This window comes from Dendrobates tinctorius, unplaced genomic scaffold (assembly GCF_039654945.1).
Source record: "Dendrobates tinctorius isolate UK_male_01 unplaced genomic scaffold, ASM3965494v1 ptg000208l, whole genome shotgun sequence".
Lineage (NCBI taxonomy): Eukaryota > Metazoa > Chordata > Amphibia > Anura > Dendrobatidae > Dendrobates > Dendrobates tinctorius.
Window position 1 is genome coordinate 7,119,748 of NW_027361875.1, and position 20,906 is coordinate 7,140,653.

At 45.6% G+C, this 20,906-nt stretch overlaps 1 protein-coding gene across 2 annotated transcripts in view; it reads right to left on the reverse strand.

The window, feature by feature from the left end:
- TTC6 (tetratricopeptide repeat domain 6) overlaps positions 1-20,906 on the reverse strand; it is a 226,777-nt gene that overhangs the window by 130,347 nt on the left and 75,524 nt on the right. For both annotated transcript variants that reach the window (XM_073554184.1, XM_073554183.1), the window contains exons 11-18: positions 15,010-15,389; positions 14,429-14,903; positions 5,200-5,329; positions 3,495-3,670; positions 2,431-2,567; positions 1,263-1,432; positions 403-523; positions 66-216 (exon numbers count right to left, since the gene is read on the reverse strand). In XM_073554184.1, coding sequence (XP_073410285.1) covers positions 66-216; positions 403-523; positions 1,263-1,432; positions 2,431-2,567; positions 3,495-3,670; positions 5,200-5,329; positions 14,429-14,903; positions 15,010-15,389 — 1,740 coding nt within the window. The remainder of the gene's footprint in view (positions 1-65; positions 217-402; positions 524-1,262; positions 1,433-2,430; positions 2,568-3,494; positions 3,671-5,199; positions 5,330-14,428; positions 14,904-15,009; positions 15,390-20,906) is intronic.

Here is a 20,906-nt window from a genome sequence, read left to right on the forward strand (position 1 = left end):
GACAAGGAATAAATGCAATGTCCAGCAGGCAATTCAAACTATTTTATCTTCTGAATATTCTATACCTGTCTGTGGGCCTGAGCCCTACATAAATATGCTCGAGTAGAGAGGGGGTCGACTTTTATAGCTGCAGAGAAGTGGCGCACTGCTTGAGAATATTGGCCTCGGTGAAGTAAGCAAATCAGACCCAGGTTCATATGTGCGACAGGCATGGCTCTGAAGAAATATACAATACTGTAAATTCATCTATATTGTGTTACGAGTATAAGCTTGGCATACTGAGTGCCCTATTTAGTATGTCCACCTGTAGAAAACGCTACAAAAAAGCAACACGTTCACATATCCTAACTGTTCTTGAATTTTTTAGAGCATGTTAGTCTTATAGTTACACTTAAAACATACTTATCTAAGGCAAGGACATGCTCAAAATCAAATGCCGCCTCTGACCACAGGCCCAGATCTGTGTAGAGAACTCCACGATGAAGAAAAGCATTGAGGTTCTCAAATCCATCATGAAGAAGAACTATAACATAGTAAATTAAAAAACCAATATACTTTGTATACACTAAAAAATATTCATATGCAGAAAGTAAACATCAATGCCATTATTATAGAATAGAAACGAAGCTAGATGTATGGAAACAAGGTGGACAATGGTGGAAGTCTTAATGACTAGAGACTTAACAGATAAAAGTAACCACATGCACTCTGCTGACTCTGCCATTGTATCAAATGCACAATATAAGAAAAATATTTGATGGATGCACTTTTATGTAACATGTAATGATGCATGGTGTTGTAAACATATATTAAATCACCATTACAGTGGGTTTCTTTATAATTTTGTGTGGTGCTAATGTAAAGTCCCTGTCCATACTCTCATACCTACCTGCCACCATCTTTATCTTTTATCAGCTCTGCTCTGGTCGATGTCCAGCTGTTTGAGACCTGCCGGATCGCTCAAGCGTTAGGTGGGAGAGCCAGAGGTCACTTTTCAATGCAAGTCTGAGAACCTAGTTTTGGCTTTCAAAGCCTTGCATTGAGAGCATGTGACCATTACCTCTCACGTTCGGATAGTCAGAATTTGCCGCCACAAGGGGCACCGCGAAGAGCTGGAGACGGCGGCTGGTAAGTATAATATTAGGTGCGGGGATCCTGTGTTAACAGCATCACTCCAGTGTGGCAATAAAAAAAAAGCTAGAGTGGTGTTTTAAAAAAAAAAAAAAAAAAAAAGGCAAATTTTAAAAAATTTGTCATCTTACCGGAGATGCTGAAGTCTTGAAGTGCATGTTTTGGATAGCATTTACGCAACAGGCATCCTCGATAATAAAAAGCCATCCAGTTTCTAGGATCCAAATGAATGACAGCTGAAAAATCTTCTGCGGCTTCACTGTAGCGGGTAAATTTAGTGTAAGCTCTTCCCCGATACATTCTGTTTGACAACAAGGATTACAAAGAGATTACTTATACAGATTCCTTATTATCTAGGAGGTATTTGCACATAGGGAGACTACTCTGTTGCTATAGTGTTCTTGGGAAAAAAATATCCTAACACTAGTGTGTCCTAACTAGAGATGGTTGCGAATCAGTTTGCAGGATCCGGTCCAACGGTCATGATCTTTGACCACTAGACTGGAGCCCGGAGAACTGCCTCTTACCTGACGGCATCCGCGGCTCTGCTTTTGATTAGCAGGCATGACGCATGGTCATTACTGCACAAAACGTCAAGCTAGGCCAGCTAATCAAAAGAAGAGCTGGAGATGGTGTCAGGTAACAGGTGGTTCACAAGGCTCCAGTCTAGTGGTCTCACATTACCGACAGTCCTGGGATCCAGGAACTCTAATATTAACCCCACTGCTACTGGGTGATGGGAGGCTGTACAGGACCTCTCTCCTCCAGAAGACCTGATTTGTTTGCAAACAAGGGTGTAGGAAATTAGCAAGACTCCTAGGAATGTTATGGAAAAGAGATAAAAAATCAGGTCATCTGTCTAGGGTTGCAGCACCAGAGTAGGGTGCCAGTTTAGACTTTTGCCATATACTTCCTTTCTTCTATGGCTTTTATGAACTATTACCAGATAACTAGCTATGGGGCAACCATACGCTAATCAAAGTGTATGAGACTCACTGTATGACATGCAAGATGGCATAATCTGACCCAAAAAATGGAACATCATCAAAAATGATTGGAAATAATGTTTCTATGTTAGATGTCTATTTATAAAATGTAGATAATGGACGGCCAATGTTTAGACCAATGAGAAGGCTGAAAAGGTATGCCCGTATGTATTGAGATACATTACTTATTAATGCTTACTTACTTACTACCATTCTATAGTAATATATAAAGACTAATTCAACATGGAGTAATTTGTTCTAAGTTATGTTATGACCATATAATGGTGAAGGTAACAGCATGATTGTATCAGACCTGGCCTCTATGTTGTCAAAGTCCTGTTTGATAATGGCAGTGAAATCCTGCACAGAGACGTTCCAGTTACCGTTCCTGAAGTAGTACAATCCGTGTTTCATGAGAGCATCCCTATGGTTGGGGTTATGGTGGAAGCACTGCAAAGGTTGAAAGAAAAGAGGGGGTCAATGTACCAATTACAAAGATGAAAATGACATATACATACTGTAGCATAGGCACAAGGCATTTATTATGCAGGCCAATCATAGTTTTTTATTTTTTTAATACATAACGTATGGATCAATGTATTAGGGATCTAGCCCCTGTATAAGAGTCTTAAATGGGTATTCTTAAGTTGTCTCATAGGCAACATGCAGCTTTCCTAACGCATTCACTTGCTGGCTTCTGGCAGGGGGGGGGCTCTCCACTTTGAGTTACAGTTCAGGTGAACACTATTAGTAGAACTATAAAGCTCAGCACAAGTTCTGCTATAACACATCAGTGTTTTTTTCTGGAGTCTACACTAATATCACTGATACAGAATTAGGCAACTGAACAAGCACACTGCTCCGACCAGCAAGAGCAGAGAGCCATGATTAGGAGACCTGCCCTGAAAGCAGTGGGCTGGTGAATTATAACTGTATCTCTTCAGAAGCTGAGAGAGAGGTGAGCAAATAAATGCTGTAAAGAAATCAATGGGATGGAGAAAGCTGGCTGGGATGTTAAGTGTTCACCCCTCTGCAGGAATGTAGCCACTGCGCACACTCAGGCAAGATCTGGGCAGACATTGGTGCCTGAGCTCAATGGAAACCAGCTGTATACTATGAAAGATAAAAGTTCTCATTGCAGGAGAATGACCGCAGAAAGAAAAAGCAAGTCAGCTGCAAACTTTCTTCTTTTCATGCTGTCTAATTAAAGCAATATAAGAACTTGAGAATAACCCTTTAAACAGGGCCAAGTGACTTGCATATCATCGACTGTTACTCTTTACTGGATAAAACCTGCCCAAGTAACCCCTAGGCATCACCATTCAATGAAACACAGGTAGCTTTATATTAGCTTTTAGTGAACATAAAGCTGTTTACCTGTGCATAGTCATCCATGGCTATCATGAGTTCATCCTGAGCCTCATACATCTGCGCTCGCCGGTAATATATGTCATCGTCAGTAGGTCGGCATTTAAGAGCTTGTGTGTAATTCACAATAGACATGGTATAGTCTTTCTTCTGCTTGTAGATCTCAGCTTTGGACAAGTAGGCGTCTGTGTTATATAGTAGACATTAGATAACTGAATTGCATAAAACCATCCAGATATCATATTTGCATATTTTAGAAAGTTAACCCTTCCTAGAACTGCAGTCACTATAAGTTTCGCTAGGTAGCTGGGAAGAGATCCAATGCTGGAGTATTGGCTCATTTTGCCACCTTACCCAATAATTAGGTTGATTTGAAATCTTTTCTAATTTAGTGGAAGAATATTTACATGGAAAGTGGTTCATATATTGCACCAAATAAAGACTGTCATGACCTCAAAACTAAAGCTGACCATTCAGGTTACTTTTCTTGGTGAGAAGAGTTATTGATCATTCTTTACATTTTTTTTCAATGTTTTAGTAACCATCACCCCCAGATCTACCCTTCATTCTACATTAGTGGAAAACCTACATTGCAAAGTAACCGTACACTGCTCAGTTCTATGAACATCACATATAATACTGCAAGGGTTTCATTTCAACTCAGTTGGAAAGCCCTAGTCAGTAAATGACCCATTGTTTAAATCAGATTTTTGTACTGTTTTTTTTTTTTTTTTCTTTTTTAATTTTTGCACTTTTTTTGTCATAATACAATATTTATTTAAAAAAAAAAAAAAAGTAATGTTGCAATTTTGCAATTTTAACACTGGCCACTGGGGCTTTTTTAAACTGACATTTCCTGGAAATGTTTTCAGCAGTCTCCTTATCACCACAGGCAGGGTTACAAAGACAGGTAACAGGTCTATACACATCTGATAACTCGGGATTCACCAATCACAAAAGGCAATATTATTGCTGACCCTGCTCCCACAATGACTTTTTCCCATCCTCATTAGACCCATCAATGCAAAACATAGGACGAGGGCTCACCATTGTTGCTAATGTGAAAATTGCAAGATTTCTATTTTGTTTAATTTTTATTACAGATTGTCATATGCAAAAAAAAAAGAAAAGAAACAAAAAAACAAATTGACAAAAAATTTAAAAGAAAAATCACAAAAATTTGATTTAGATAATAGGTCTTTTTCTGATGAGTTCTTCAATTTAAAGAGGTTTTCTAGGATTTAGATACAGATGCCCCATCCCAAAGATAGACTGTGAATATCAGATCACTCTGGGTTCGACACCTGTTACCACTACCGATCCGCTGTTTGTGGCTATTCTCTGCAGGTACACCTGCTAGCGGCTGTTCTCGGTTACTCCTACTGAAGTGAATGGAGCTGCAGAAAGCTGATCAGAGAGGGCGTTGGGTGTCAGTCCCCCACTGATCCCATATTGATGACCTATCCTACGTCATCAATTGTGAAGTCTTGGGAAATTCATTCGATGTACAATAAAGACTTAGCACCTAAGAAATGTCAGGAAATACACTATTTTGTTTCATTCTAAAGCAAAGACCCAGAGCTCACAAATTGCCAATGTTCAATACAGACTATGGCACAGCCATGTGCTATCCACTCTTATCCGAACCTCAAGGTAATAAACGCTGACCTGTGGGGCTAGGTTTTTTTTTTTTATCAAGTTTTCTATTTCTTACCTGCATGAGTTTTATTATATTTAATAATAAAGTTCAGGTCATCCAACGCTTCACTGGTCTTGCCTTGCAGAAGGTAAATTAAATGTCTGTGCCAATACGCATCTAGCAGTTGGGGTTCAAGTTTTATAACCTGCGGAGAAGAGCAAAAAAACACAAAAATATAAAAGAAAAAACAAGTCCCATTTAAAGGAGCATCAAACCTAGAAAACACAGATTTTCTACATGTCCCTAAAAGTAAAAGATCTTGCAAAGAACACAGGTGTTAACTTTGTCCATATATTTTTATCCGAAAGATTAATAAGCGGGTGAGCCTTGCTAAAGAGAGGGATTTTTGGTTCTCACTGTAAAATCTCTTTCTTGGAGCCTTCCTTGGGGGACAAAAGTAACCATGGTGTGTATGCTGCTATCGCTAGGAGGCTGACACTAGGAAAAAAAGGAAAACCGCTTCTCCTCAGCAGTATACACCCACCGACAGGCACAAAGTACCTCAGTTGGTGTTAAAGCAGTAAGAGAAGCAACCCAAAACTCAACATATGTACCAAACCAACAACACAGGCACATAGGCCTTCAGAGATGACAAATAGGGCATCAGAGTGGCAAAAGGAAGCAGTCCTTGAAAGGTAGACTCGGATAGCTCTGACCAGATCCAACTTGTGGAGGGACCTCTCCAGGGGATGGACCGGGGTGGGACATAGACAAGGAAGGAAGATGTCTTAATTAATGTGAAATCAAAAGACCACCTTAGGTAAAAAGGAGGGAACGGGTCTGAGAACTACCTTGTCCTGATGTAGAATCAGGAATGGAGAACAGCAGGACAATGCCGCTAACTCAAACTCTCCTGATGAACATAATGGCAACTAAGAAAGCAACTTTCCATGACAGGAGAGAAGACGGAATGTCTTGAATGGGCTCAAAAGGAGAGCGCTGGAGCGCCAAGGACAAGGTTAAGATCCCATGGATCTATGGGAGGACGATAAAGAGGTGCCATGTGGGCGACAACTTGAAGAAAAGTCTTTACTTGGGAACGAGAAGCCAGATTTCGTTGGAAAAGAATTGACAGAGCTGAAACTCGCCCCTTAAGGGTACTGAGTGAGAGACCAGAGTCAAGACCCGCTTGTAGAAAACCCAGGATGGAAGGAAGGGAAAAGGACATAGGGACCAAATTGTTGTCCTCACACCACCAAAAGAATGACTTCCACTATCTATGGTAGATACGCAAGGATGCTAGTTTTCTCGCCATAATCATGGTCTGAATGACCTGTTGGGAAAAACCAGCTTCCCTCAGGACTGTGGCCTCAACTGCCATGCTGCTAAACTCAGTCTGTGAACTCTGGTGGAAGAGGAGGTCTTGTGAGAGAGGATCAGGACAGTCTGGAAGCCTCCAGGGGAGTGTCCATGAGCATGTTCACCAACTCCGCGTACCAGGCCCTTCTTGGCCAGTCCGGCGCTACCAGAATTACGAGAATTCCTTCCACCTTTATCTTTTTCACAACGCTTGTAATTAAGGGGAGAGGCGGAAAAAGATAAGGCAGCTGGAATTGGGACCACGGGATCACTAGGGCATCGCAACCAATGACCAGTGGATTCCAGGACCTGGCTACAAACTGAGGAACCTTGTGGTACATCCGAGACACCATCAGGTCTACGTTCAGTGTGCCCCATCTCTGGCATATCTGGTCGAAAACTGCAGGATTGAGAGACCACTCGCTCGATGCAAGACCCTGACGGCTCAGAAAATCGGCCGCCCAATTTTCCACCCTCGGAATGTGTACGGCTGATATGACGGGAACATGACGCTCCGCCCATTGCAGAATCCTTGTTACCTCTGCCATTACCTGTTTGCTGCGAGTCCTGCCTTGATGGTTTATGTACACCACAGCAGCAGCATTGTCCAATTGTATGCGGGCCGGCTGTCCTGCGAGGACGGTGTGCCAGTGGCGAAGGGCAGGGAAAATAGCCCTGATCTCCAGAAGACTGAAAGAGAGAGTGGCTTCTTGGGCGTTCCAGCAATCCTGCGCTGTGTGATGAAGAAAGACAGCTCCCCAACCGAGGAGACTGGCGTCAGTGGTGATGATCAGCCACCAGAGAGGAAGGAAGGACTCTGCGCTGGACTGATGCTGATAGCATCCACCAGGTCAGGGACTGCCTCGCCTTGAGAGGCAGAAGCACAGGTTCGTCAAGGGAGATGGTCCTCTTATCCCAAGCAGACAAGAGCGCCAGCTTAAGAGGACGCGTATGGAACTGGGGAAAAGGCATGGCTTCCATGGTGGCAATCGTCTTCCCCAGAACTCTCATGCAGGACCGTAGGGGGAGAGGAGCTGGTCGCTTTAGAGTGCGGATGCCCTGGTAGAGAGAAACTTCTCCTTTGGAAGGAAGACATGAGCTTGGGCCGTGTCGAACCTCATGCCCAGAAAGACCAGGTGCTGTGCTGGGGTCAGGAAGGACTTCTCCCCTGTTGACTATCCAGCCGAGACGGACCAGAGTGTCCAAGGTGATCTGAAGACTCTGGTCGCAGTCTTGGCAGGACGGCACCTTGATCAGAAGATTGTCCAAGTAAGGAATTATGAGAGTCCCCTTGCAGCGGAGGATAGCCATAACTGCTGCCATGATCTTTGTGAATACTCGGGGGTAGAGGCCAGGCCGAAGGGAAGAGCTGTGAACTGATAGTGGTCTTCCTGGATAGCAAACCGTAGGAATCTCTGATGCTGAACACAAACAGGAATGTGAAGATAAGCATCCTGAATGTCTACAAAGCAAAGAAATTCTCCTGGTTCCATGGAGGCGATTACCAAAAGTAGGGATTCCATCTTGAAATGACGGATCCGAACGTGACTGTTCAATTGCTTGAGGTCCAAGATTGGACGGAGCGATAAGTCTTTCTTCGGGACTACGAAAAGACTGAGTAGAACCCTGAAAACCGTTAGTTCCGGGGAATGGGTACGATCACTCCTGTGCGTAATAGGGAAGAGATGGCCTGGAGAATCCCTGAGCCTCGAGATGAGACAGAAACGTCTTCCTGGGGGGGGGGGGGGGGGGGGAGTCGATTTTGTAACCGGACGTCACTATCTCTCTGATCCAGGCAATGTCGACCATCGACAACCATGCTTCCTGGAAGAGAAGAAGCCGGCCTCCCACCCTGGAGAGATTACCAGGTGGGGGTGAGGAGAACCTGTTGGCACAGGACCCTGAACGCTTGGAAGTGTGACCCTTTGATTGCCAGTGAGGAGCTGGTTTGAAAGACGGCTTCTTCCTTTCCCCTTGGGCGCAAGAGCAGTCATGCTGGGAGGAAGTCCCTGAAGCAGAGAAGGGCCGATAGGAGCGAAATTGAAGCAACCTTTTCCTATTAAAGGGACGTTTAGGATTGGGCTGGAGAAGCGAGGTACTTTTTCCACCAGTAGCATCGGAAATTAGTTGATCCAGTTTGGACCCAAAAAGTCTAGAGCCTTGGAAGGCAAGGCTAGTGAGGGACTTTTTTGACAGTGGGTCTGCATTCCACGCTTTCAACCAGAGAATGCGGCGTATAGCAATGATGTTGCTGGTAGCCCTGGAGGAACAACCAGTCGCATCCAAGGAGGCGGTCAGAAGATATTTGCCAGCATGGGCAATCTGGTCTGCCAAATCGGCCAGCTCGTCCGGAGGGGCTGCCGCCAGGATACCCTGACGAAGAATTCTTGCCCAAGCAGACATGAACTTTGCCAGCCAGTTGGAGGCAAAAATGGGGCAGAGGGAGGCGCCAGCTACTTCAAAGTCTGACTTAGCTAAGGATTCAATCTGTATATTTGTAGAATCCTTAAGGGATGCACCATCCGATAGAGACTAGACTCTCTTGGAAATCAGGGAAGAAACCGGCGGGTCCACATTAGGGGACTCTGCCCATCCAGCAACGAGGTCTGAGCTAAAGGGATAGAGAATATCTAGCTGCTTCCTTCCCAGGAAGCGCTTTTCATGGTGTTCACAGTGTTTATACATAATCGTTTAAAATTAACTATGATTGTGGAAATTCCGGGAAGGACATTTTACCCGTTTGAAGAAAATGGAGTGCTCCTTGAACAGGTGCCTCATCCTCCATTAGGTTCAGAGTTTGGGTAAATTCCAAGATAAGGCTATTGATCATATCCTGCATTTTTTAGGTCTGGTCTGTATCAGACTCAGACTGAGAATCCACATCCGACCCAAAAGATGCCTCCAAGGAGGGGGCATGGAGTGAGGAATGCATCCTGGAGGATGCAGAGGGACCAGGAGAACTGGAGGAAGAACTTTTCATTTTTTGAATTTCCACAAAAATTTTAAAAAATAACTAATACATTTCGTTCAACTTCACAATTGTGTTCCACTTGTTGATTTTTCACCAAAAATTTACATTTGGTATCTTTATGTTTGAAGCATGATATGTGGGAAAAGGTTGAAAAATTTCAGGGAGCAAGGCACTGTACCTTCTGAGAGCCCTCACCAGATCCAGAGTGTGAAGCGCTCTCTTAAAACGGTGTACTGGGGCCGGGCAAAATGAGGGCAGGACAATGTCCTCGTTAAGATGAAAGGAGACCACCATGGGCAAGAAGGATGGAGACTGCCTCAGAACCACCTTGTCCTGGTGAAAAACTAGGAAAGGAGCTAGACAGGAGAGGGTGGTTAGCTCCGATACCCGCCTGATTGACGTCACCACGACAAGAAAGGCAACCTTCCATGAAAGGTGGGTCAGAGAGACGTCCTGCAGCGGTGCAAAGGGAGTCTCCTGTAGAACACCCAGGACCAAGTTAAGGTCCCAGGCATCCAACAGCGTTCTATCGGGAGGTACCACATGGGAGACCCCCTGAATGAAAGTCCTCATTTGCAGCTTGGAAGCTATCCTGCGTTGGAACAAAACTGATAAGACAGAGATCTGACCTTTGAGGGAGCTAAATGCTATGCCTGAGTCCAGACCAGTCTGAAGGAACTCCAAAATGGTGGGGATGGAGAAGACGAGAGGAGAACAACCGCGGTCTCTGCACCATGCGAAAAAGGCTTTACAGGTGCAGTGATTGATGCTTACCGATACAGGCTTGCGAGCGCTAATCATGGTGAAAATCACCCAGCTTGGGCCAGTCCGGAGCGCCTAGGATCACTGGAACCCCTTCCGCCTTGATCTTCCAGATCACCCTCAGCAGTAACAGAAGTGGAGGAAACACGTACAGAAGATGAAACTGACGCCACGGAAGGACCAGGACATCCGCCCCAATGGCCTCTGGATCCCAGGAACGAGCTATGAACTCGGGCACCTTGGCATTTAGTCTTGATGCCATCAAATCCACGTCCGGAGTACCCCAGCGATAACAGATCTGTTGGAAGACCTCCGGATGAAGTGACCACTCTCCTGAAGCGAGAGCCTGACAGTTGAAGTCTGCCGCCCAGTTTTCCATGCCCGGGATGTGAACTGCTGAGATGACTGAGTGGTTCCTCTCGGCCCAGCGGAGAATGTGTTCCACCTCGCGCATAGCCACCCTGCTGCGGTTGCCCCCTTGATGGTTCACATATGCCACAGACGTGGCATTGTCCGATTGTATTGGGATGGGTCGACCCGCCAGGAGGTAATGGAACCTCTGCAGGGGCAAAACGACCATACCCCGAGAGTGAAGAACGGACATGATGGCCACCATGAACTTTGTGAACAATCTGGGAGCGGTGGCAAGACCAAAGGGCAAAGCTGTGAACTGGCAATGTTCCTTGCGGATGGCGAACCGCAGAAAACTCTGGTGAAGGGGAAAAATCAGGAAATGAAGGTAAGCATCCAGGATGTCGAATGATGCTAGAAACTCCCCCTTCAACATCGAAGTGATGACAGAATGGAGGGACTCCATACTTCATCCTGAAGTCCAGGTCCTTGACAAACTTGTTTAGGAGTTTCAGGTCCAGAATGGGCCACACCGTTCCGTCCTTTTTTCAGAATCATGAATAAGTTCGAGTAGAACATTTCGAACTTCTCGTTTTCTGACACCGGAATAATGACCCCTGTCTTGGCATAGCGAATCGATGGCTCGTTTGAAAGGCCATAGCCGCGCCTCTGTTTTGGGGGGGCCGAGAGGGGAAGAACCGTGTCGGAGGGCGGGAAGAAAATTCTATCTTGTATTCGGAGGACACCAGGTCCCTGACCCATTCGTCGTGAACGACAGAGAGCCAGGAATGACGAAACAGAAGTAGATGACCGCCTACTCTGCTGGTGTCGACCGAATAATGCTGCGAGTCATTGAGCGGAGAATCTATGGGACCTGGATCCCTTAGATTTGGATTGCTTGGGTCGGCTCTTTCCTGACTGGTTGGCCTTATACGAAACCTGAGGACCCCTGTCCCCACGAGGGGAGCGCCCCGATCCTAAAGAGGTGGTCGAAGTGGACCAACCGAGATTGCTGCAAAAGGACCGGAAATGCTGATGGCGAAAGGGTCACCTAGTCCTCTGCTGGGGAAGGAATTTACTTTTCCCCCCTGTGGCATCAGAGATAAGCTGATTCAGCTTCTCTCCAAATAAACAACTGCTCTGGTAAGGCAGAGATGTTAGGACTTTTTGGATGCAGAGTTTGCTCGCCATTCCCTGAGTCACAGTGCCTGTTTGATGGTGATGGCGTTTGAGGCTGCAAGTGTAGCACAGTTAGCCACATCCAGGGAAGCGTGCACCAAATAGTTCCCGGCCAGGGAGATCTGATTGGCCAGATCAGCTGCCTCCGGGGGCAGGTTACTAACATGTATGGTTCCGGTCAGGGAATCTGCCCAAGAGGCCATAGTTTTAGCTACCCACTCCACGGCAGAGGAGGAAGAGAGTGCCGAGCCCGAGGCTTCAAAACTGAGCGGGCAAGATTCTCTGACGGTCCGTGGGGTCCTTAATTGAGGATCCATCTGGTAAGGATAGGAGGGTTTTGGTGGCCAGGCGAGATACATGTGGATCAACTGGAGAAAATTCGGCCCATTCCTTTTGCAGATGAGATGAAAAAGGGTATCTCACCTCAAGAGGCTTCTGACCTGTGAAGCATTTGTCCAGTCACTCCCTATGTCACCGGACTATGTCCTGAAATTGGGGATGGATGGAGAAAACCGAGTGATTTGCGGCAGAGAGAGTCCTTGTCAAACTTCAAAGCCTGAATGAGACTATGCACCGTTGCCTGATAATCCGGTGAGTCTAGGTTGAGGGGTATGTCTGAATTGGACTCAGAGTTCTGATCACTGCGAACCCCAGGTGAGAGGGAGCTGGAAATGGAGCTCACGGATGCCGAGGCACGAGAGAACCCGGGAGACGTGCTACGGGTCCATTTCTTAGATGCCTGTGAAGTTTTTGACTGAGAACGGACCCTGCTGGCTGACGGTTCCCGTGAGGTAGAGGAACCTTCTAAGACAGGCAGACGAATGCCCCAATCCGTAGAGGGATCTTGGAGGGACTCAATCGCTTTAGCTAGTGAAGCCATGAACTGAGACAGTGACGAAGCCCACTCAGGGGGACTAGGTCCACTGGGTTCGGTAGAAGCGGAGGGCTCCTGAGCGTATTCGGTATCACAGGCCGTGCAGAGTGGTGTACTCTGTCCCCATGGCAACGAAGTGTGACAGGTGGTATATGAGGTGTAAAACACTGTATGTGTTTTCTTAGCCTTCTCGGATGACTTAGAGAGTGACATGGTGTACCCCAGTATGTCTCTGATTCTGCTGATATGCTCCAATAGGGAAGATCGTGGCCTGTAAGCCCCAGTGACTACTGCAGAGAAGGGCCAATGAGTGTATCAGTCGCAGGTCAGAGATCTTACCCAGGTCATGTGGCCCTGTGAGAGCTGTCCTCCCGGTGCACTGCGCTCCTCTGAACGGACTTCACATGTAGAGAGCTGGCTCGTGGATGAAGAGGTCCGCTGGAATTGCAGATGGAGTGCAAGATGCAGCCCAGGCATGAAATGCCGAGGGAAGTGTCTCAGTGTGCAGTGAAAATCGGCTTGACGTCTAGAGAGGCAGCCGGTAGATGAAGATGGCCGCCGGGAATTGCCAGAGGGAAGTCTCGTCTTGAGCAAGAAGCACCAAGACGTGGGCAGAGCCGCTGCCACGATGTCGTAAAATGGGCGGAGTTTCTGGGTTGCGGCTGAGAATAGGCCGAAGCCGGGACCCAAATTTCCGACACCGGCCGGAATGAGCCCGAAGGAAAGGGAGCGCCATGGGGGATAGTGCTTGAAGCACGCTTGCAGGAGCCCTCCACCGGGGTTACTAGCCCATTCGTGTCGCGGGCCCACACTTACCCACAGTGTGTGTCCCGTTGTGGAACCGCCGCAGAAGAAAGATGAAGCGGAGGACCCGGGTTGCTATGCTTACAGGTCAGCTGCTGCAGTATGGACGGTGTAGGAACCCTCCATCCACCATCCAGTCATCAAAGAGTTGGAGAGGGACCGTCCACCCTTCCATCCATCGCCGCTGTTTATCAGGGGCGATGCAGTGGAGGCCACACAGATGCCATAAGTGCCTCTGGACATCCTAGGGGTTAAGTTCCCCAGGATGGAACAGCGCTCTTGGTCCGGCTGTAATAAGCCTGGATGCAGAGGGGGGTACATGGAGGCGACACTTCATGTTCCCATCTGTTGTTGCTGTGGGGAGAACGGTGCCCTGAAGGGACCGGCGCCCCTAAAAGAGATCTCAGGCATACCGTAGTAAACGATGCAGGAGGGGGTACGTGGATGCAACACTCCACGTTCCCACCTGTTGTAGGTTTGGGGAAAGTGGAGCCCTTAAGGGACCCGTTGCCCCCTGTAATCCTTTGAAAAAATTGAGAATAAAAGCAAAAATAAAAATAAACTATCCTTTGAAAAAATTGAGAATAAAAGTAAAAATAAAAATAAAGAAAACTACAGATGCGTTTTGAAGATCAGAACCCATGTGCCTCCTACTGGCACTAAGCTTGAACTGGTTCGGCAGGAGCCAATGTCTGGGTGTATACTGCAGAGGAGGAGCTAATCTTTTTGTGTTTACATAGTGGCAGCAGCATAACACCCATGGTCCTGTGTCCCCATGGTCCTGTGTGCCCCAATGAGGCGATGGAGAAATAACTGATTCTGTGGGTGTTAATTGCAATGATTTTATGTAAAAGCCTGGTCCTGTCTTTGGATCTCTAATGCACTAAGATAAGATTTCCCCTTCTAACTTTCCTTCAGTCTCACCCGGCTTGTGACCAGAATATTCCGCTAGCACTATACTGACGCAAACCCTGAGACTTCTTCCATTTTTTCAATATTCGTACCAAGTCTAAATCTTGAAGTGCCGGTGTTAGGTTCCCAATCTTTCTGCTGAGCGCTCCTCTTCTACAGTAGTGAAATATAGAAGGTTTCCTCTGTTGTTCTATTATATCAGTCAAATCGGAAATTTCTCCCATTACATCTTGTAGTGATGCAGTGGGATCTTCTACCAGAAGAGGGGGTATTGCATTCAGGTCTATGACACATGAAACTTCCTCCTTGGCAGCTTCACCAGTGTGAATGACACCAGCCATATCAAAGTACTTGTGCTCATCTTCAATGGATGCCCGACTTGGTGGAAACACCTCATCAAACCAGTGATTCCAGATATCTCTCACCCACTCACGAACATCCTGACAAGTCTGGTTGCCACCATGTGTCATCAAGAAGTGAAGAAAATCTAGTTGTCGTGGAAGACTCATGCTTCGCTGGGGCTTCGCTGAACTTTTTCTGATTGGTAATCTTACAAGGGATACCGATCTATAGAAAATGAGATTGGTACATGTATTATTAGGTATTATAGTGGTGACCATGACGAGCTATACTCTGTGCAGTCATCAGCGGCCATTTAATATTTTGGATTTACCTCTGTATGAAGCGGGGAGGTTGTCTCAGCTTCTGTAAAACTTCCTGCGACTTTGATGGATCTAGGATTCTTTTCTTTTTCTTTGATTTCTTCTTAAAGGCAATTACACCCTTTCTGACGTGAGTGGTGACAATGCCAGCGTCAGAAGGCACAAAATCATTGCCCTTCTGTGCGAGTAAGTCCGGCTTTAGGATGTCTTCTGGCAGAGGCTCCACCATCGCTGCTGGTTCTTCGTGATCAGGACTAACTGATGACACTTTTGCTGACTTATAATTCTGCTCTTTCCATATTTTAAGCTCTTTCATGCTGGTCTGAAAATCAGCTGAAAGATGAAACGTACATTCCATATGGATTGGTAAATTGGGAGTAGAAGTTGATTTCTAGACAAAAATAAAACACAGAATATGCAACTTCAATAAAGAAAAAAAAACTTTGATAACATAAAACTAATATAACATAAACTAATATATCAAGCAGGGGCCCAATATGCCCAATCTAGATGTATACTATTCTCAGCAGATTGGAAAATTAAAACTTAACATTTATTATTATATTTAAAATATCATTAAAGTGCCAAATAGTGCAAAAAAGTGCTCGTGCCAAGAAAAAGTGCAAGTAAAATAGCAACCTGTGCTATACCGCCTATTCTATTAAAAGGACCAATCGACCTTGTATATTTTATCAGGTTGTTATACAAGATATATCTCGAATAGTGTCTCCCAACGCGTTTCATCGTAATTGACTCATCAGGGGAATTATGACATCTATCCTGCTGTATGAAATATAGCGCGCAAATTGTCCATTAGACTTGCCTTATATAGGTTCAAATACGCAATCCACATGTTTACGAACACCGGACTTCTCACTTCCAGCTTATGGAACGCAAAGGTTCTGCTGTGAACCGCTCACGTCATTTCCTGTGCCCGTCACCTAGCCGGTGTCGTCATTTCCGGCTCATGGAACGCAAGTGTGACACCCCAGAGTCCGGTTGTCACAGTGACATTGCCTCCCTCTAAGAGGTGGTGTCATGCTTGGAGGCAGAAAGGGGACCCCCATGCCAGGTAACGTAGATTAAATCACAATTCCTGCTGCATGTCAGAAAAGGGAGTTGCCTTATAAATTCTGGCCAGCAGAGGTGGTTGGTGAGTCAGCTAGAGGTGAGCTGAGGGAGTTGTCATAGAAACGAGAGCAGCTGTGAGGGAAAAGACAAGACAGTTAAACGTGAGGTAAAAAGATCTTTTAGGAAGATCCAGCCAGTTCAAGAGAGGAAGCTGATCCGTGAAGAGGGAGAAGGACAAGAGCAGAGACAGAGAGGCTCTGGGGAAGCTGAAAGCTGCGTATGGCAGACCCCAGTGCGAAGCACTAATAGAGAGAAAAGGGACATCAGAGTCCTTGGTGGTCAGGAGCTGTATATCCTGATCGCCGAATCTGAAAGTACAGGGGATTGTAAATTCCTATGCGACATTGCACACCTGAGGGCACAGCAGCAGATAAGGAGCCCGGGGCTGACTGTGAAAAGGACGGTACCCGTGGAATAGGCTCATGCTGACACCCGTACAGGTTAGTGAAATCATCACGCAATTGAGGGTTGCAGCATATTTATAAACAGCGGAGACCCACACACACACACACAGCGGAGACCCACACACATACAAAGCGCAGAAGGAAGGTCCTAAACTCCCACCTGGCAAGGTGGATCCCCTGAAAGCCTCCAGGCGAGCCGGACTCATTCCATCACCTGTATGTGGTACTCCAGATTGCAACCAATTGCCAGTAAAAGGTAAAGAAACTGCACCTCTCTGTGTCCTCATTTCTCTGCACCCCAACGTTCACAGCCATTTTGACTATTAATTTAACATCTGGGACTATTGCTCTACCTGTGGAGAGCTATTTTCACCTCAGCTGCACCACATCAACAGTCTCAGGGGAACAACACCGCAGCGCTGGTCACCTCTGACCAGAATACCACAGGTGGCGTCACATATTTAATCATCTACAAACTTTATCTTCATTTCTACCACATCTAACAACATCAACAACTTTTCCCCTTCCCCTATCCTATTTATTATTTAATGGATGCCCCAGGGCCACGGACCAGGTCGCCGCCGCCGTGACACCGTCCCCCGTTGAAGTCGACGTACCCCACGGCCCTGCCTGCACGCAGCGCGCCAGGGCGCTCCACAAGCGTTCCCGCTTTGGAACGCTCAAGTCTTTTGATTCCAACTTAAAGTGTTGTTGTACCGCGCATGTGTACTACATTGTGTATTAGTTATACTGCAAAGCTGCGGTGCTTGTTATAGAAGACATACAAGTACTGTATCCCCACATATGGGTGCAAACTAATTGCTACCCATATGTTTAGGGAAAATGTTTTACAATCAAACAAGCAAGTGGTATATTGCTGTAGAAAGCCCTTAAAGAGGACATTTACAGGTATTCTAAAATCCATATATCCTACAAAGGATTTGAACCTGTTCATTCCTAGATTAAAATAGAAAAAACACTTTATTAATTTGGATAAAAAAAGTTGTGCTGAGCTGGGCATTGATAAGGATTTGTTAAGAGATGTGAGATTTCTTTTCCACTTAGGGGACCCTGATACAAATGAGCGAGGAGAGGGACCATTTACTGAATTAAAAAACAAAAGTACACGAATGCCACCTGTCACTACTGATTTGAGTGCCATTGATGTTTTTTCTAATTTGGTCTCCAGGAAGCTTATGGAGCTTGAAAAACAAAAAAAACGCAGGTTCCATAATCTAACTAAGGCTGAGATGGATGGTCTGTGTGAATTAGAGAGAGACAGTAGTAGGATAATAAAACCCTCAGACAAAGGAGGAAACATAGTGGTGATGGATGTTACCAAATATAAGACACTGTGTTACTCCCTGTTACAAGAAAATATGAGATATGAGAGACTTGATGGCAATCCTACAGAATCCTCAGAGAGCTGAAAATGCTTATAACTGAGGCTTTTCAGAAAAAACTTATTGATAATGATGAAAGAGAATCCCGACTGTGGCAACATTTTACTGCCTACCAAAGGTGCACAAAGGCCTACAACCCCTTAAGGGGAGGCCTATTGTTTCCGGAATAGGTAGCCTCACACAAAATCTAGGTGTTTATGTGGATAAAATCCTGAGGCCCTTTGTCATTTCACTCAGCTCTTACACACGTGACACAACGGACCTCCTCTTGAAACTGGATAATATTGAGCTGGATAACAATATGATTTTGGGTTCAATCGATGTGGAGGCCCTTTATTCATCTATCCCTCATGAGAGGGGTATTATGGCTGCCGACTATTACCTGAAAACCAGGGGATGCCAATTTAATGAACACAACAGGTTTGTGATCAAAGCCCTGGAGTTTTGTCTAATGAAAAAATTATTTCCTGTTTGATGGCAAATACTTCCACCAGCTTAGGGGCACTGCGATGGGCAGCCCTTGAGCGCCATCGTATGCAGATTTGCTCCTGGGCTGGTGGGAGGAAAACATTGTCTTTGGAGAACTTACAAATGTAGCGGAGGATAACATTGTTTTGTGGCTCCGCTACATTGATGATGTTTTTGTTATCTGGAGAGGCAATGAAGAGAGTTTTGGTGATTTTGTTATGGGCTTAAATAAGAACGATATAGGCCTATGCTTTACATTTGAGGCCAATGCATGCAGGCTACCTTTTTTGGATGTACTTATAGAACGAGGAGAGAATGGCCGTTTGATGACAAGTACATATAGGAAATCCACCTCATCTAATTCCCTTTTGAGGTGGGAATCCAATCATCCGGTCCCCCTCAAGAAAGGTATTCCTAAAGGACAGTACCTCTGAATAAGAAGAAACTGTTCAGATCAAGGTACTTTTAAAAAAAACAAGCAGACGATTTGAGGACTCGTTTTTTGGAACGGGGTTATCCGGACAATGTTCTAAAAGAAGCCTATAAAAAAAAAAAACTAACCAAAGACAGGAAAGATCTACTCACCCCAACTCAAAAAGATGAGAATGAGGGTACCATTAGATTTATAATAAAGTACTCAAATGGGGCTAATGATTTGAGAGAGATTATAAAACGGCACTGGGCTATATTACGTATGGATAAGGATTTGACAGAGGTTATACCTATTACACCACAGATAACCTTCAGAAAAGGCCGTTCCATAAAAGACAGGTTGGTCCACAGCCATTTTACCCCTAACGCTTCCAACAACACGACATGGTTGGGAAACCAGCCTAAAGGATGCTACAGATATGGCAATTGTAAATATTGCGGATCCATCCTTCAAGGAAAATAATTTACAAGTAAGGTCACAGGGAAGGTCTATCTCATTGGCCAATTCATTAACTGTAGATCTATGGGAGTTTAGACAAAATGACATGCAAATGCGGCTTAGAATACGTAGGAAAGACCAGAAGAGAATTGAGAAAGAGAGTAGGTGAACACCACAGAGACACTATCAATAAGAGAGACACCCCAGTAGCCAACCATTTGAACAATGTCCACAGTGGAAACGTGAAAGTTGTCAGTTTCATGGGAATTGAGAAAATCCAAGACCCAAAGAGGGGGAGATTGGGACAAACATATCCTCCAAAGAGAAACATATTGGATTTTCCGCCTACAGACGGTTAACCCTAAGGGACTCAATGAACAATTAACCTTCTCTTCCTTCATGTAGAGTAGGGTTAATTTAGGGTCAGTTATACTAGGGTGAGCCGCCGACGAGTGGGGGCACCACTACGCAGGTTTTAGGGTGCCAACCTCCGCGTGAGGTAGGGACAATATAGTTAGTAAGTACAGTATGTAGGGAGAGATATAGAGTGCACCCTCTCTATCCTTCCCCTATAATAATATAAGGGAGGTCCATTGTGTCTATTACTCAGTCATGATCCATGCTGGATCAGAACTGATAAAAAGCACAGGTAACCTTTTTTTTTCCCTAAGCTGTGCTTAAGGTTGGTTTTTGTCCCCGGTGGCCATTAGGATTATTGCACTGTGGTGTCGTTTGTTCTAAGTTTGCCCCCCGTGGTGGTGAGCGCCTTTGCACTCTAGTTTCTTTAGTTAAGTGCACATGATTATAATGCAGGTGTGATTGCTGGCTCTGCTATAAAAGAGTCACAGGTGTTGCAATCAGTGTTGGTGATAGTGTTCTTTTCAACCATCCTTAGTGGAGAAAGGAGCTGGGGAGCGTTCCTTGCAGCACTGTCTTAGCCTTGGTGTGGAAGGAGTCATAGGGGATTTCCTTGTATCTCTGACAGAGCTTGGTGGCAGCGATTCAGGAGGAGAGCTGCATTCAGGTGGTGGACTCTGTTGCCAGGAGCAAGTGCAACAGAGTAAAGCTAAGTTGTGTTTTCCCGTTTGTGTTTTTCCTTAGTGTGTATTAGTACAGCGGTGGGGCCAGTGCCTGCGCCACCCAGCTCCCTAGCAAGGGATAGGTGTAGGGTGTGCTAGGGCGACAGGTTCCTGATCGGCGCCCGGTGCGGAACCGGCAAAGGGTACGTTAGAAGCGTTAGGGACACTGACTCAGGGGAGTGCAGGAGGTCTCCACATCCCCTTTCCCTATCGCAGGGCCCACCATTGTAACTGTTTCCCTACCCCTTGTCTTGTTTTAGTTACCGGCCTGCAAGCCGTGTCACACAGGACAGTATCACGTGCCGCGTCTTGTTGTTCTAGTTACCGGCCTGCTGGTCGCGTCACACAGGACGGGTCCACGTGACACTCAGCACGCAACAAATCAATTAGAATTCTCATGACATTAACTGTGTGATGCTCTTTGAAATACTCCTGTAATGAGAGGAGCCTTGGTTTTATGAAAGTGTTTAAAGATAATATGGATTTTAGAATACCTGTAAATGTCTTCATTAAGGGCTATCAACAGCAATATACAACTTGTTTGATTGTAAA